The sequence below is a fragment of the Lampetra fluviatilis genome, chromosome 13 (genome assembly GCF_964198595.1).
Source record: "Lampetra fluviatilis chromosome 13, kcLamFluv1.1, whole genome shotgun sequence".
Lineage (NCBI taxonomy): Eukaryota > Metazoa > Chordata > Hyperoartia > Petromyzontiformes > Petromyzontidae > Lampetra > Lampetra fluviatilis.
In genome coordinates this window covers 14,665,748-14,681,904 of record NC_136287.1, presented here as the reverse complement: position 1 = coordinate 14,681,904, position 16,157 = coordinate 14,665,748, and the positions used below count along the sequence as shown (strand labels likewise).

At 48.4% G+C, this 16,157-nt stretch overlaps 1 protein-coding gene across 3 annotated transcripts; it reads left to right on the top strand.

Annotated features, from left to right (window-relative positions):
* The first annotated feature begins 2,039 nt into the window (after positions 1 to 2,039).
* Positions 2,040 to 10,295, top strand: GTF2E2 (general transcription factor IIE subunit 2). 3 transcript variants are annotated; one of them, XM_078862379.1, is made up of 8 exons: positions 2,040 to 2,145; positions 4,396 to 4,555; positions 5,934 to 6,022; positions 6,267 to 6,374; positions 8,190 to 8,372; positions 8,716 to 8,809; positions 9,302 to 9,417; positions 9,560 to 10,295. In XM_078862379.1, exons 2-8 carry the CDS (start codon positions 4,396 to 4,398, stop codon positions 9,683 to 9,685), a joined length of 876 nt encoding a protein of 291 aa, XP_078718505.1. In that variant the 5' UTR covers positions 2,040 to 2,145; the 3' UTR covers positions 9,686 to 10,295. The 3 variants fall into 3 exon arrangements, with proteins under 3 accessions (XP_078718505.1, XP_078718507.1, XP_078718506.1); XM_078862381.1 differs by having other exon boundaries at positions 2,046 to 2,120; XM_078862380.1 differs by having other exon boundaries at positions 2,046 to 2,170.
* The last annotated feature ends 5,862 nt before the right edge of the window (positions 10,296 to 16,157 follow it).

Below are 16,157 nucleotides of genomic sequence, written 5' to 3'. Positions count from 1 at the left end.
TAACATCATCAATACCAGCAGCTAACATCATCAACACCAGCAGCTAACATCATCAACACCAGCAACTAACATCATCAACACCAGCAGCTAACATCATCAACACCAGCAGCTAACATCATCAACACCAGCAACTAACATCATCAACACCAGCAACTAACATCATCAACACCAGCAGCTAACATCATCAACACCAGCAGCTAACATCATCAACACCAGCAGCTAACATCATCAATACCAGCAACATCATCAACACCAGCAGCTAACATCATCAACACCAGCTAACATCATCAACACCAGCAGCTAACATCATCAACACCAGCAGCTAACATCATCAATACCAGCAACATCATCAACACCAGCAGCTAACATCATCAACACCAGCAGCTAACATCATCAACACCAGCAGCTAACATCATCAACACCAGCAGCTAACATCATCAACACCAGCAGCTAACATCATCAACACCAGCAGCTAACATCATCAATACCAGCAGCTAACATCATCAACACCAGCTAACATCATCAACACCAGCAGCTAACATCATCAACACCAGCAGCTAACATCATCAACACCAGCAGCTAACATCATCACACGCCTCGCCAAAGAGAAGCAGTTCCAGCCATCACATTATGGGTGAGTTAATGAAATGTTTGACCAAATATAACGGGCTAATTTTTAAACTTGATATTTTTTTTATGGCCCGCGAATGATGTTACATAAATATCCAAATGGCGCTTGGCTGTAAAAAGGTCCCCGCCCTTGCTCTAGTCTACACCAACATCGCCACGCGAAGGGTACAAACACCGTCATCATCGTTGCGTTTAAGGCCAAATTCAGCACGTTGAACGCTTGGAAATGTTACTTACATTTCGTTAAAGTTATACAAATAAAATTAGGGGGGGGGGGGTCGCACGTGAAATCACTCCACGGCACAGCCCCGAGTTCCGTGCCATGAAGAGACGTCGCCGATTGTGTTTTATGTGTTAAGGCCTCAGCGTTGTTGACGAATGTGCCGAGGTTTGTGTTTGCATCTTGATTGGGAATGTTTATATTTTAAATGCTTAAGTCTCTTACAAACCCCGGCCCACCCCCTTCTTACACGACGGGAAGAACGAGAATGCACGACATCGTAAGAGGTTCCTGCTCGTTTACATTTCGCGTCGGGTTAAGGAGCTACAATTTGTAGTTTGCGTCGATGGGTTTACAAGTCGGTAAAATTATTTAAAAGTAGAACCGACGGGAATAATTTAACGCCACGGTGGCTGAACGCAAGCGGCCGGCAACAAACAGCACCGCTAAAGTTGTAATGAACAAGAGATTTATATAAACACGTTTACTGATTAATTAAGATATTCACTATAACAACTCGGGTAAATTGTTATGGGGGATCTCCAGTGGCGCAGTGCTTGCGAGCGAGGCCTGATGACGGACGCTGGTGTTGCGCTCGAAACGTCGTGATTTAATTAACTTTATATTGTACAGCTACGTGACTTTACCGAGAGAACCAACGAGTATGAACACGAGAGGCGTTGTCGTTACCTGCTGCTGTTGCTGCTACTGCTGCTGCCGCCTTCCTCGTCTCTCGGGGCGCCCAACGGGAACCGCGTGGCACCAGTTGCGGCCACGCGCTCGTCACGTGACCGGGGGCGGCACCGCCACGTGACTAAAAACGCGCGCGAAACGACGCGTCACCGGATGCGAGGCCACGCAACACCAGCTGACGACTTAAATTGTGATAAATATATATTTAAATAATTAACGTTTATCGCATGCTTCTGAGGGAAATCGCGTTATTTCGTCTGTGCAAGTCAAAATATAGCGAATACGGTGATACACTGAAATATCACAATGCTGACGGAAAAAAATGTAAACTGTAGATGTGACGTCACGTTTTCTCGCACGTTTCGAGGCAAAAGGTCAACGTCACATCCGTTATTTGTTCGTGCCGCTCCGAAAGACGTCACATTTGGGTCCACGCTCTTCGGCATAGATGACGTCATGCACGCAATTTTAAATAAAATCAAAAACATGACATCACGTCCGCCAGAAGAGTGACGTCACGCGAAGAAGGGGTCCCAAACGCGCTCCGCCGAGGTTCCCCAAGACCCGGGCGAGCGCGGTGAGTCGTGGTGAGGGGCAACGCGGTGAGTCGTGGTGAGGGGCAGTGGGGTGAGTCGGGGTGAGTCGTGGTGAGGGGCAGCGCGGTGAGTCGGGGTGAGGGGTAGTGGGGTGAGTCGGGGTGAGGGGTAGCCGGATGAGTCGGGGTAGTGGGGTGAGTCGGGTGAGGGGTAGTGGGGTGAGTCGGGTGAGGGGTAGTGGGGTGAGTCGGGGTGAGGGGTAGTGGGGTGAGGGGCAGCAGGGTGAGTCGGGGTGAGGGGCAGCGGGGTGAGTCGGGGTGAGGGGCAGCGGGGTGAGTCGGGGTGAGGGGCAGCGGGGTGAGTCGGGGTGAGGGGTAGTGGGGTGAGGGGTAGTGGGGTGAGGGGTAGTGAGGTGAGTCGGGGTGAGGGGGTGAGGGGCAGCGGGGTGAGGGGTGAGTCGTGGTGAGGGGGTGAGGGGCAGCGGGGTGAGGGGTAGTGGGGTGAGTCGTGGTGAGGGGCAGCAGGGTGAGGGGTAGTGGGGTGAGTGCGGCGGGGTGCCGCCTCTGTGGGCGACGATGTGCCCGGTTCTCGCGACATCGTCTGGCTGCCGTGTGCACAGCGCCGTGTCACTCCACTGCTCTTTTTCTCACTGCCGCTTCTTGTAATTTTCCCCGTCACGCCTCGTGTTGTCCTGTCAAAGTATTCCTCTCGGCTCGAAGCCACATTGTACTCCTTATCTCACTGCGTCTATGTACATATGTCGATAAATGCGAAGCTACTTTTTGGTAATTTCATTTGCCTATTTAAGAACTGGTTCCGTGGTGTAAACAACGGCAGTCTCCAATCATTGTTGACTCCATCTCTCTGGCAAATGTGCTGTGAAGAAGGGCCATTGCCCGAAACGTCGCCGATTACATGTTTTATGTTCAAGCAGTGTCATTGACGCGTCGAGTTTCAATGCAAACGTGCAGTCCTCAGGTCCGATGATTTTATGGCAACATTCGTCCTTGCGTCTTGGATGATCACGGTTATTTTTTGTACTCGAGTTTCCTCTGTTTTTACATTGAGCAAATGACAGTTTTTACATCAGATGAAATCCAGTACCTAATTTATGTAATTACGTCTACTTAATTCTGTTTTAAAAAGCAGAGCTAACCGACTGGAAAATGCATGCAACCTATCTGCTGGACTGTAAATGTGTAAACCACGATCATTGGCAACGGAATAACGGGCACTTGAGAGGCCGCCCGAACGAGTGAGGGAGTAACATTCTAGGAGATAATCTTTGTTTTTTTTTCGGTAAAATAAAAATAAATTAAATCACGACGTTTCGGAGGCAACACGAGCTTCCGTCTTCAGGTGGCACCGTCGCAGCAAACTTACTGTATCAAGTGGGGTATCAAGAAGCTTGTGTTGCCTCCGAAACGTCATGATTTCATTTATTTTAATTTTATTTTTTACCTACGTGACTTTACCGAAAAAAAACAAAGAGTATGAACCCTTGCAGTTACGAAAACTTCAAATCTAGAAGAAATTCTAGGACATATGTCTATATCATCTTTCACATACACACTTAGTCAAATTCTGGAACAAAAACAAACGAATATGAAATATTATTTTATCTGGTCTCGGAGAAGGCATGTGACTCGTTGGAAATTGATGCAGTTATCCAGGCTCGCACAAACCAAGGCATCAATAAAGTCACGATTAAAGTCGGTTACAAGGTTGGAGCAACTACACGAGGACGGAACTGGTTTAAGACCACGACTTTATCCAGAAGTAGATAGATTGTGGCGAGTGATGGTGAATGTATGTACACTTGTAATTAGCTTATGTATGTGTGATGTATGTTCACTTGTGGAGGAGGTTAGTGAAGGATCCTGCTGGAGAGTCAGAGGCAGTCGCTCTCCAGCAACAGCGGAGGGCAGAGGAGCAAGGCTCACAACAACGAGAGGAGCGCCGGGAGGCTAAAACTCAATGTTGGCACAGTGGGGAGCACGCTTGGTGCATCTGCCAGCCATTTCAGTCAGCCATGGCACCTGGGTCTGGTCCGTGACCTTTTGCCAGTGAGCCTTCGACACTTCACGTGGCCTAAAAGTGCACATAACATTGCACAAGCGCCATTGGTGATGTCACCACCACTTAGTGGTGAATGGCGGCTGTTGTTCACTTGTAAAATGTACATTTGTGATGTAGAATGTGGTGTAGCAACACTCGTATGGGGTGTAACACACGTGTGATGTGCGTGTAATGTGGTGTGTGGTGTAGGACACCCATGTAACGTGGTGCATTTGAACGCTGTGCCCACACCGACAGATGGATCCAGCCCTATTGCGCGAGCGTGAGCGGTTCAAGCAGCGTGCCTTGGCCCAACCGGTGGTAGAGAAGCGGCCGGCACCCTCCTCAAGTTCCTCCTCCTCCAAGAAGAAGAAATCACGGCCTGACCATGGGGGGTCCAGCGGGGCCAAATCTGGAGGTCAGTGGCTGACCTCCGTGGGGGCCCTTTCTGCCAGCGGCCCTGCCATTAAGCTGCCTTTGTCGTGTGGTGAATTCCACATTCCTTTTGTTTTTTTTTGCTCTCAATTATAATCCAATCTTCTTTCGTATGGCTGCTGATGTAGATGCAGAGCAACAACTACAATTTCACATTCAGGTGGTCAAGCCAGATAACCGCGTCAGGAGCAGCGGTGTGTGTCTCCGTGATGTCTCCTTTGTATTTGTGGATCGGGCATTGCGTTGTTATACGTTCTACGGTCTGTTCTGGATGATGGCAGTCGCATACTGGACAGTTTTGTCCATCAGGTATTTGCATCTGCCATGGTTTTGTGCTAATGCGGTTTAGAGTGGACCATATATTCCAATTGTGTCTATGATCAAATCACGAGAATCATTTCTTGTAGATTATGCAATTTTTATGCAAGTTTTTAGTCCTCATGATGTGCTAGTTTTATGGTGCTTATTGAACTGACAATGGCACGGGGAGATGGGCAATGTGATGAAGACAGAACAGGACCGAGAACATGGCACAAAAATACGACGTGTAGTGGGTATACAACTGTGCTGGTGTAGTATAAAACTTGCGGAGACTTCTCTCTTCTGGAGACGGCACGTTTATTATAACGTAGCAACAACACAAAGGGGTACGGCCCCTTCCAACAGGTACGGGTATCAAGGACCCGATTGCGACCTCTGGGATGAAGCCATGTTGCAGGCGCGGGTGGGTTGATTCTAGGAACTTGAATTGTGAGAAACAAGACGTTGGGAAATGAGTGACAAACGGTTACTCACCAGTGACTCACGGCTTACCCGTACCCGGCCGCACCAGGGTCGCAAACGGGTCGGGTACGGGTAGCCGGGTATCGGGTAGGGTACGGGTATCGGGTACCCGATTGCGACCTCTGCTTAGCGGCTTAGCCCAACGACCTGACTCATCACCCTTAGACTCCCTTCTGCTCCCTGTTGACTCGAGGCCGTTACTACGGGCTACAAGCAGTGGCAATCGCGTACAACGCTCAACGATGCCGCTACAGACGCATAGCAGAAACAGGAGATGCACGCTGAGGCTATGCTCACCTCTCAATCTGGACGACGTTGGGAGGAGAGAGCCAGGGAATAATGCAGGACAAGATCCAGTGAGGAATTTTTCCTCTCTCTAATTTCATTATGTTCATTGGTGGGACAGTGTAAACATTTGAAACGACTAAAAGACACTCCCGTTGGCAATAATGGGAAAACAACGATTCAATAATCAAGGCACCAAGTCATTCCAACCCGAGTAATAACCGCTGAGCCGCCTGGACACTTTCTGGCAGACTCCTAATAAAGTAACCTGCATGCTTGTCTTTGTTTTACAGAAACCGGAAATGGAATCAACTATAAGAACCTTCCGGGAAGCTCTGGGTACAAGTTTGGGGTGTTGGCTAAAATTGTCAATCACATGAAGGTAAGGGTTTTGCTACGTTAGTAGTTTGTGAATTTGCAGCTGTAACGCTAGGAGTGTTTGTGTTTACACCACTCTTTCTATGCATGTGTACCTTGCATATTGTATTCAGAAGGGGGTGTGGACAAGGTACAATCGGCTCTTAACTTGGCAGCCACACAGAACTTCCCAGGGGCCACAACTGTATGTACTTGACTCCATGTAGATGTAACAACGCTGTACTCGATGCGTGCGCTTTCTTGTGAAGACGCGGCACCAAAAGGGAGACACCCACCCCCTCGCGCTCGACGAGATTCTGGATGAGACAAAGCAGCTGGACATTGGCATCAAGCAGAAGCAGTGGCTGACCACTGAGGTGGGTTTGTTTACACCTTTCGAAGTGCAGTGCATTGTGGGTTAATAGAACTGGAAAGTTTGTGCTGATGCCGGGTTGTGTGGGGATGCATTTTAGTGCGTGGGTGGCATTGTTGGGAGCGGTAGTGTAGCGGTTAGAGCGCTGCACACTGAACCTGGCGACCCGAGTTCGATTCCCGTTCATGACTGACAACATTTACAATGATCTGAATCGGTCCTGGGCCTCGCCTAGGTCGACTCAGCTTCAAACGAGTACCTGGTGCGGTGTGTAAACATCACCACTGGGCAGACAAAGGCGGCCAGGCATCGTGCTGGCTACCCACCCCCTCGTGTGCCGTACCGGCCTTCATAGGTGCTCGCTTCACAGCACTTGCCCCAGCAGTCTGTTAAGGCTATACGGGAGATATTTGTCTCTTTTTTGGCATTGTCCACATCAGCACGCTTGAGCTGGATTGCCACTCGCATGTTGTACCTGAACCAGGTCTTAAATGCTGAACAAACAGTGGCCGGGGTGGCTCAGCAGTCGGAACGCTGAGTTGGTACCTCTGAGATAAGTTTTCAATCCAGGCAGCTGCCGATAATCAGGTTTTCAAATGTGTTGAGTTGATCGTGGGGTGTGATTGAGATGATGATGTTGTTGGAGAGTAAGTCAAAGTGATGACGACTTTTTGTTTTCTAAACTCATGACTTTTGTTTGCCCCCTTACCCCCTTGCTCTTACTTCTTCCACTCACGTGATACTTAGCCCCATGATGGAAATAAAAAAACCCCCACCACAAATAAGGCAAAAATGGCAGGGAAGGCCATGGGCGCTTGAGCAGTAAAAGCCTCAGCTTGTGGATGGCGGCACAACTGATACACAACGGCTTGGGAGGGCACACGAGGGCCACAATCCACTGCTCTACTGCGTCAGTAACCCTGCCCCATAATGCGATGTCGCCAAATCGCAAATAGGTGAAGGAAAAATGCGCAAAACTTGAACTGGTATTAAAATAAAAAATCGCGTATAATCGAATTTCACGATTTTTTCTTCTGTAAATGAAGATGGTTTATTGTAGTGCTGTGCGATTGTGTTGGGATTTGAAGTTTGTGTGGTGCTCTGTTGTAGACCAGACGTTACTAACTTGTACAACATTTCAATAATGTAATAGTCACATGCAGAGGTTCAATTATTTTTTATTTATGCAAATTATATGCAAACATTACCTTTAGGCTAGTGGAATGAGCAAGACATTACAAAAATGATTGCTTTTTAATAGTGGCATTTAATGAGTACTGGAGGTTGGGAGGGGTTAATTGTTACCTGCCTTGTGCAGACAGGAGTGCTGACTTTTTAGCATCTGAATCATGTGGTTTTTTACTAATATTGGGTGAGTGTGGTTAGTTTAAAAATTTTGACCTACGGATATTCCCATTTTATAATTTGATTATGAACATTTTAATTCTACCCAGAATGAGGAATATAAATTTGTGTCTTTCAAGGCACGGCAATAATTGTTAAAATTAGGCATTTCGTCAGTTTCCTTTAGGAAAATGTAATGTATTATCACAGTCAGACATTTGAATTGATTACGATGTCTTTGATTTAAGTCACACCTGACACATTGGCATACATGGTGAATTGTCCATGAGAAAAATACACAGATAGGTCACAACATAAAAAATAAGTACACTCCTGAAGAAAGGTTAGAGATTAATGCCAGTGATAACTTGAATTACGAGATGTCTGGTTGCTGCTGCTAAATTTGATCGCGAGCGCACGGACAGGCGTCGTGGCGGCTGAGCATTGAGACGTAATGTTTCCTTCGTCCTTCCAGGCCTTGCTCAACAACCCCAAGATCGACGTGATCGATGGGAAATACGCCTTCAAGCCCAAATACAATCTGAAGGACAAGAAAGCGCTGCTGCGGCTGTTGGACAGACATGACCAGCAGGGCCTGGGCGGAATCCTGCAGGATGACGTCGAGGAAGGACTTCCCAATGCTGCCAAGGCGATGAAGGTACGCGGTCGCGAGTATTGGCAGCGACAACCTCGCCAACTGTTAGCGTCGGCGGCTTCCGCCTTGATCAGCATCGCCACTGACACTTCAGCTACGGGTGGTGCCAACGCAACCATTCGCATGGTTCCAGCACTACCAAATTCACCAGCAACGCCACCACAGCGGCACCATCACCGCCGCAAGCAGTCTCGCCACCAACTTCATCACCAGCAACAACACTAAGTTGACCGGTAACCAATTCCAGTACGGTGGTTTTCATAACTGTTGGAGTTGAACGGTTCATTGCAAGATTATCGTAAAATACTGTTGACCTTTGAACTATGCAGGCTGTGTGTTTCCGTAGGTTCTCGGTGATCAGATCCTCTTTATTACTAGACCAGACAAGAAGAAGATCCTATTTTACAATGACAAGAGCTGCAATTTTTCTGTGGATGAAGGTATGCGAATCCTCGCCATTGTATTTCACCTGCCTGTATTAAGTGCATGTCGGCTTCTGTATGAAATGGGAGTGCCCAAATGGAGTATCTGACTGGCCTGCCGATAGGCGCCCTTACCACGGAGCCGGTTGATACCCGCATTAACGCTGCATAGCATTTTCAGGAGTGAATTAAGGACATGAACTCTGCTAAACATTGGGATTTAAAACCCCCGTTATCTTTTACGAGCCCATTTTATCTAGATAACAGTATTTTTAAGTTATCATCACACTTTATTGTAACAGATAATGTTCCCACATAGCTGGGGTATGTTCATTTACGTGATCAAGTTCAACATTCCAATTGCACTCGACTCTTGGTCTCTCTATTGAATTATTTTGATCCCAATCCAATGGTGAATGGTTATTTCAACTTTGTACATTGCATCAGTTTTCCCCGTAGGGTTATCATGAGGTCCACGCTTCACTGGTAACGTGAGTTGTGGTGTTGCAGAGTTTCAAAAGTTATGGCGAAGTGTTCCCGTGGACTCGATTGATGAAGAGAAGATTGAGGAGTACTTGAAACGGCAAGGCATCTCGTCAATGCAGGACACTGGCCCCCGCAGACTGGTGAGGACACACACAGTACACAGCACCCCCCTTCCCTGTCTGGACGTAACGTCGTGCTTATAAAGTGAACGTATAAAGTGTACGATTCTCAATCAAGAGTGAGTTCACCAACAACGTGTGCTATGTTTACGTAACATCCTAGGCTCCTATGCGGAATCGGAGGGCCAACTCACAGCGCAAGAAGAAGTTCAAGACTCACAACGACCACTTGGCTGGAGTGCTCAAGGACTACACAAGCTTGTCTGCTAAAGAAGTGGGGGGGAAGTAGCCGCCTTCCTGCGTTGGGGTCAAGTTGACGGAACATTTCGTTTCGTGTAAATTGTCAGTACCTGAAAGCGCGCCGCACCGTAATCTCCCACACTCGTCATTTGCCGTGCACTTCGAATACCCGTGCACCGTAGCGCCGAAACAGAAGTCGAAAGCTGCGAGCCGTGGCCACGCGCACCAAGCCATGACGATGTTCATGTGCACACTGCCCCGAGAAATGGGGAAGGCCGGTGAAGGTTGCTCACCAGCAGGTATCGGCACCAAAACAAAATTGTTGCTTTTCAGAAAGAAAAAAAAAATTCGATAAACTTTTTGTTTAGCAACTGGTTTTCAGCGTTATTTTCATGACACTGGTTGATGGCAGATTTCAGAATTTTAAAATGTAAAAATTATACATTCTCAACATTGATGGTAAATAGTGAATCTTGTTTGGCATTTCTAACAATATCTGCCTGTCATAATTTTTTTTTTAATAATATTACAAAGAAGTTAAAATGTTGATCATTTATTCAAGGCTTGTTCTAAGATGCAATGTTGTAACATTTAATCAACAATCCACAATGGCCAGATAATTAAAGTTTGTATATTTTAAATTAAAAGGTTATATGGATTTTTCTGCTTTGTGAAGTGCATTTTCTTAATTGATATAACAATTTACTTTTTTTGTTACACATGTACATAGTTTGGTTTTCCAAAATGCATTTAAAATGTAATCATTTTGTAGGCAGTATTGACGTCAATTGCTGTTCTGCGTTGATGCTATTTAATTCTTCAGCCCCTGGTTACACAAAGCATCTATATTATGTCAATACCAGTTAAGTCTCAGATATTGATTCGTTTAGTGCCACAAACTAAATGCTATTCTGTCTTCGAATGCGTGGGGATCACTGCATGATTCCATGTAAAACGTTAAGAAGTCATCCCAGCTCTTGCCACCACACCATCATCGCCATCACTGGTGGAAATGTCACATTGCTACATTGTATGGGGACCATCTCAAGTGGCAATTCCTGTTTATATACCGTAGCACGATACTCAATCAATTCTAGAGGGATGATGGATTGAGTAAACCCCCAATCTGGATGTGAACTTGTTACTTTAAACTTGTGAGTCGAGTCCTCTCGACGAGGTGGTGTCATCTTGGTTGGGTTTGCCGTGATGCTCTGCGGGAAGTATTGGTGGTCATTGGAGGGCGCTGTGAGATCACAAGCAGACGGGACGTGGCCATGAGTGCAACGCACAAGGCAAATACCCCGAACCAATCGGCCAACAAGTCGTACGAACCCGGTCATTCTTAATCTGAAGCAAGTATCCACCCAGCCACGAGTTCTATCCCACTCGTCGACCCCAACTCATTTCGGCAGCCAGCAAACAGTCCTCGCCAGTCATCTCGTCACTCGAGCACTTTGCACGTATCAGCAGTGATGGTACAGCATTCGACAGGGTCCCTGGGTGTGCGGTGTAAGAATGTGCCCCGTTTGTGATTCCGAGGTGTACGCATCGATCGTGGCATCCGTGCGCGCGATGTAATGCGAGCTCAAGCCGTGTGAAGGCGTCTCTTCTACAGTGGCGAATGGTAATCACGGGCACGGCACTTGTCACCTCTGAAGAATGTCTCTCTGGCGGCCCCAGGAGGATGAGACTATTAATGTTCATGTTAAAACACCGTGTTCTATTAACGCCTGTAACTTCCAGCCCGCTCGCATCTTATCTCGCTCTCCTTCACGTGTCCTCCAATCCTCAAGCCAACGTCCATCTCAACACCATCATCCCAGTCGACTGTGCAAAGCGTTATCTGCTGCCCTGTCTGGAAACTCCCCCTCGTACGTCTGCCAACTGTTGTCGTCCAGGCTTAACGTTTAATTTCCCCATATTTGGATTCTGTCGTGGGTTCGTCTTCTCGTCGTACCCACACATACCTTGCTGGTGAACACGGCAGCGTTAACTTCCCGTTCTCTCCCACTTCCCTCTGCTGTCTCTCTCCCTCCCTTCCCTTGCCACCATGGCTCCCTCTGTCTAAAGTCTTGAGATGCACATAACACATTTGAACGCTTTATGAATGTTATATACACATGGAATACGATTACATCTTCATACGATTTAAATGTTAGTAAAAAATGTAAACTCAAAACTTCGTGGCCAATCTTTATATTTATTGTACATTGTTTTGGAAACTGATGTAAGCAAATGCACGGTTTGTTTTAAAATTGTGGACATTGTGGGCATTGATATCTGAACTTTTTTTAAAACTTTGGGATCAAACAGGTGGCGGGGAGCAGCCCCTGGACACGCACGGAGCGCGCTAAAAGCATTCCGGGCACCGGCGGGCAAAGTGGCGGAGCTCGACAGGCAGAGAACGCGCGGGCAGCAGCAGCATCCAGCCCCGCGCACACAAATAGAATGTCGCCATTCAGCAACAACAGCAACAGCAGCAGCATCGGCTGCACTCACCAAATGCGACATCGACAAGCAGCCGTTTTTTTTGCCAGGGTGTTGGGGGGGGTCATGGCGGCGATATCGGGGTTGTTCTAATATCCACACGAGGGTTGCCTCAGAGGGCATGCCACGGTTGGGAGAGTGCCATGTCAAGCGTGTAGAACAATGCATGCGTATGTAGCGAGTCCAGCAGTCACTATACGTACACAAAGCTCGGCTACTCCCCCGATGCCCCTCCCGCGTGGCCCTCTCATCGTTTGAGCGCTGCAATCACGCGGTATTTAAAGCAATCGGGTGTTTCTACTGATCCTGCATCATTGGCCAGTCATTTATAGCCCCCGTGTGCCCTGCCTCCTGTCCCCCGTCAGCACGAAAGAGGTGTTGTCTGTGGGTTTTGTCTCTCGCTGACAAGGTGACGGAGGACCTCGTGACATTCAAGTGACAAAACATCTGAAAAGCAGATTTAATACCCCTACTAATGTTGTGCGCCGTGCTGCGATTGGACATGAACAGCATTTTTCACTGCTTGTAAGCACACTGGACCAATAGAAAAGCACTTGTGCCCCCTGTGAAATGCATCCATTGCCCTTAAGCAGTTTTGGAATGGTGTTAAAACCCCTAAATATTTTACTCAACATTGCCTGCAGGCTCCGACTCCGGTCATTTTCCCTTCTGCCACGACCAGACGACCATCGTGATATTGGCAGTGTAACAAATGGCTTGCAGGCCATTTGTAATCAGGACAGAACTGGAAACCACCTGGGATCGAATCAGACACCGGAGACCACAACTCCCATCAGAAACGAGAGTTTAGGTTACGACCCAAGACATCTCTGAAGCCATCACGAATAAGAGGACGTTGAAAAGGAACTAACATGCCTTCGACCAAGTCACTCGGAATGCCCAATATTGCAAGTCAAGCAGGCACGAGCCTGGTGATTAAAACGTCGGAAAGGTGTTTATTCAGATCGTGTTTGATAAACAACACGCGCTTGAGTGGCGTGTCCCCAGCATTCTTCGCGACTGGAGCGTGTTGATGTGATCGCGAGAGCGAGCACGACATTGCAGTGGGAAGGCGGTGGTGGGGGGGGGGAGCCGAGGCGGCGCTTTCTGCTCCGGGTGCCCCAGGAGCGAAGACAGTCGGCACTGTCGGGACACCTCCCCGTGGTTGCGAACATAGAGTCGTGAATTCATTCGGGAGTTTCCGCAGTCCCTGGCACCGTGGCCCGAGTGACCGTGACCAGGGCGTACCGTGGCAGAGTCCGGCCTGGTCGGTCGCCACCCCCCCCCCCCCCCAAATGTCCGTATTCAGTTCCCTCCACTTTGAGAATCGAGTATAACAAAGGAGGCGAGTGGGGGTGTAAACACTGCACGCAAAACGGCCGTCAGTTTGTGTAGAGGAACGCAGCAGCATTCTTGCGAGTGTACGACGCTGCATGTATTTTGTGCCACTCATTTCGTAAACCAGGGGTCTTCCTTTCAAAAGAACTTGCTCAATAACAGAGGGCGGCGTGTTGATAATCGACGGCACCAAAAAATCTCCACCTCGCGTAGCGGGCGCACAACACCGGTGCGCTTTGTGCGGCATCTGCAATGGAGAGGGATGGTCCCCGTGCCTCTGTGGCACGGCACAAGACGGTGAGAGCAGCAGCAGCGCCAGGGGCTGTGTTTATTATCTGAAGCCAGCGTTCGCTCTCCGCAGTCCCCCCGCTTGCGACATCGCGTCTATTCTTATCCGCGTTTCACTCGCCACTTTCGTGCGAACACGGGCAGGTGCAGGTCTGCGCACATTGGTGACCGACTGCCTTCTGCCCTTGCCACCCCTAGCCACGTTGGCAGTGCCCAATGGATGCTGCACTGGTGGCAGGTTAAGAAAACGACATTAACTGGTAAATCCATTGTTGTACCTCATTCTACAAAGCCCAACCTTCAAAACCCACACAGACATGCTGAATGGTGACGCCTTTAACAACCTCACTGGGGGTGGATTGTGGATGGGGGGGGGGGGGGGTCCCACCTTCACCAGGCAGGGTGTGCGGGTGGCTGCCTTAAAAAAGGGTACCGAGAATAAAAGAGCACAATAAAAACCGTGACCGATAACAATGTTCAGCCAATTAAAATAAATGACATTGGACAGCATCCCAGCTCGACACAAGGATACAGGCCCCTTCGGTGCTTCACGATGCAGTGTGGTGACGATGATGAAGCCAGTGACGCGTGCGCAGTCGATCCATCCCATCTCTGGTGGTTGCAACATCTGCAACATGTCAACAGCGCTTGCCCGGGCAATGTCCACGATTAGTCGTTCCGCGAACCACGGACGCAACAGACTGCACCCGCAAGCAGAGCGCACCTCGGTCACGCAGCAAGAGGCCTCTAGATGATACGCGATGGGGTGGAAGATGTCCCTGACCAGTTACCATTGGTGCAGCCACACCGCCCATTCCCTAGACATCTGCCTCAAATATGGCAGATCATACAACAGCCGCCTCTTTAGGGCACCAAAGTGAGGCTGGATAATAAAGCATCAAAACAGAATCTTCCCCGGGGGAGGCACCTCTGATGAGCACGGTTGGCTACATAAGGCGCAAACGGTCAGACACATGCAATAGTTTAGCCACAACAAAACCCATTACCAAAGTCGCGCTCCTCATAAAAGTACGCCCCGATGTGGGGACATCGTCACCGCACAAACGCACGCACGAAGCCACGCGAGACAGGAGTTGGCGGCTCACACTGCAACGAGGCTTTGAGCCAGCAGCCTCAGCTGGCAATGCAAATTAACGGAGCTAGTGGGAGAGGCCGTCCAATACGCTTGGATAAGAATTCCTCAATGCTCACCATATAAAAAAAACATTCATGCCCCCCTGTCCCAATATCTAATAACTTTGTAGGTAGGCGTACACAAAAACCCAATGATCACCCCCCCCCCCACCCATATGATGGAGTGCTTACATACACACACACACACGTGAGCTTACATACCAGGCATGTAATGGGATGTTGAGTTAACGGCTGTGATGGAACATCCTCGCCACAGCCTAAGGATGTCTGCAATGTCATGGCACCAGTTCTCACCCACTCCATCACTCGCGAACGCCCAGAGTTCGAGTGTATATACACTGTCCCAGTAATTCACTCGCGAACACCCAGAGTTCAAGTGTATATACACTCCGTCCCAGTAATTCAGCAAGGGGTTGAGGCTCCCAGAGCCAAATAAGAAGTTACATTGCACAGGAACTGCACACTGTAAACATTAAGTGGGTTTCATGCAAAGTATGGCACGTTTGCACTCTTGGAAACATTGCCGTGTGCGGCGAGGCGGCGCTCATTTGAGACATTCGCCTGCACATCAGTGGCACCGCCCGAGCGGCAATCCGCGGGAAACGTGGCGCGGCGCAGGCCGTCCATCTCAAACCGCTCGCCTTGCGAATGGACGCAAAGTAATTGCACAAACGACGATATGCAGCGGTATGCAGGAAAATACTTTATTTTCAAATAATTTCCAAGAGCTTTAAACCCATCGCCGCACACGCCCGTTGGAGTATTTTAATTGACAAGAGCAGGCCAGGGTTAAGTCCTTCTGCCTTACCAGGAAAACTAAAGCAGTCCGTAACCGTGGTTATGCACCACAGGTTTTGCAGGTGGTAGCTCTTAAGATGCCAAAATTATACAAAACCTTTCAACCGTTTTTCTCGGATAAATAACATAAATACTTTATTCCTTTTATGCAGTCGTGTTTTTAGAAAACGGAGGACTCAAAATGACCACATAGAAACCACCCGCTCGCCTGCCCCCCCCCCCATCCACCTTTGAAGAGAAATTCGCGACCAGTGGAAATTAAAGAGCGCCTTGGAGACGACCGACCGTGTAAAAGTTGGTCGCACGCAACAGAACAAGCACAACCCACGGCGTCACCTTTCCACCACTCAAATATACAATCTGATGCAGTCAGTTAAAGCTATACATTGTGCCATCAAGATTAACCCACGTTTTATTTTTTAAACATTTTTCTTTCTCAAATAGCAAGACTAAAA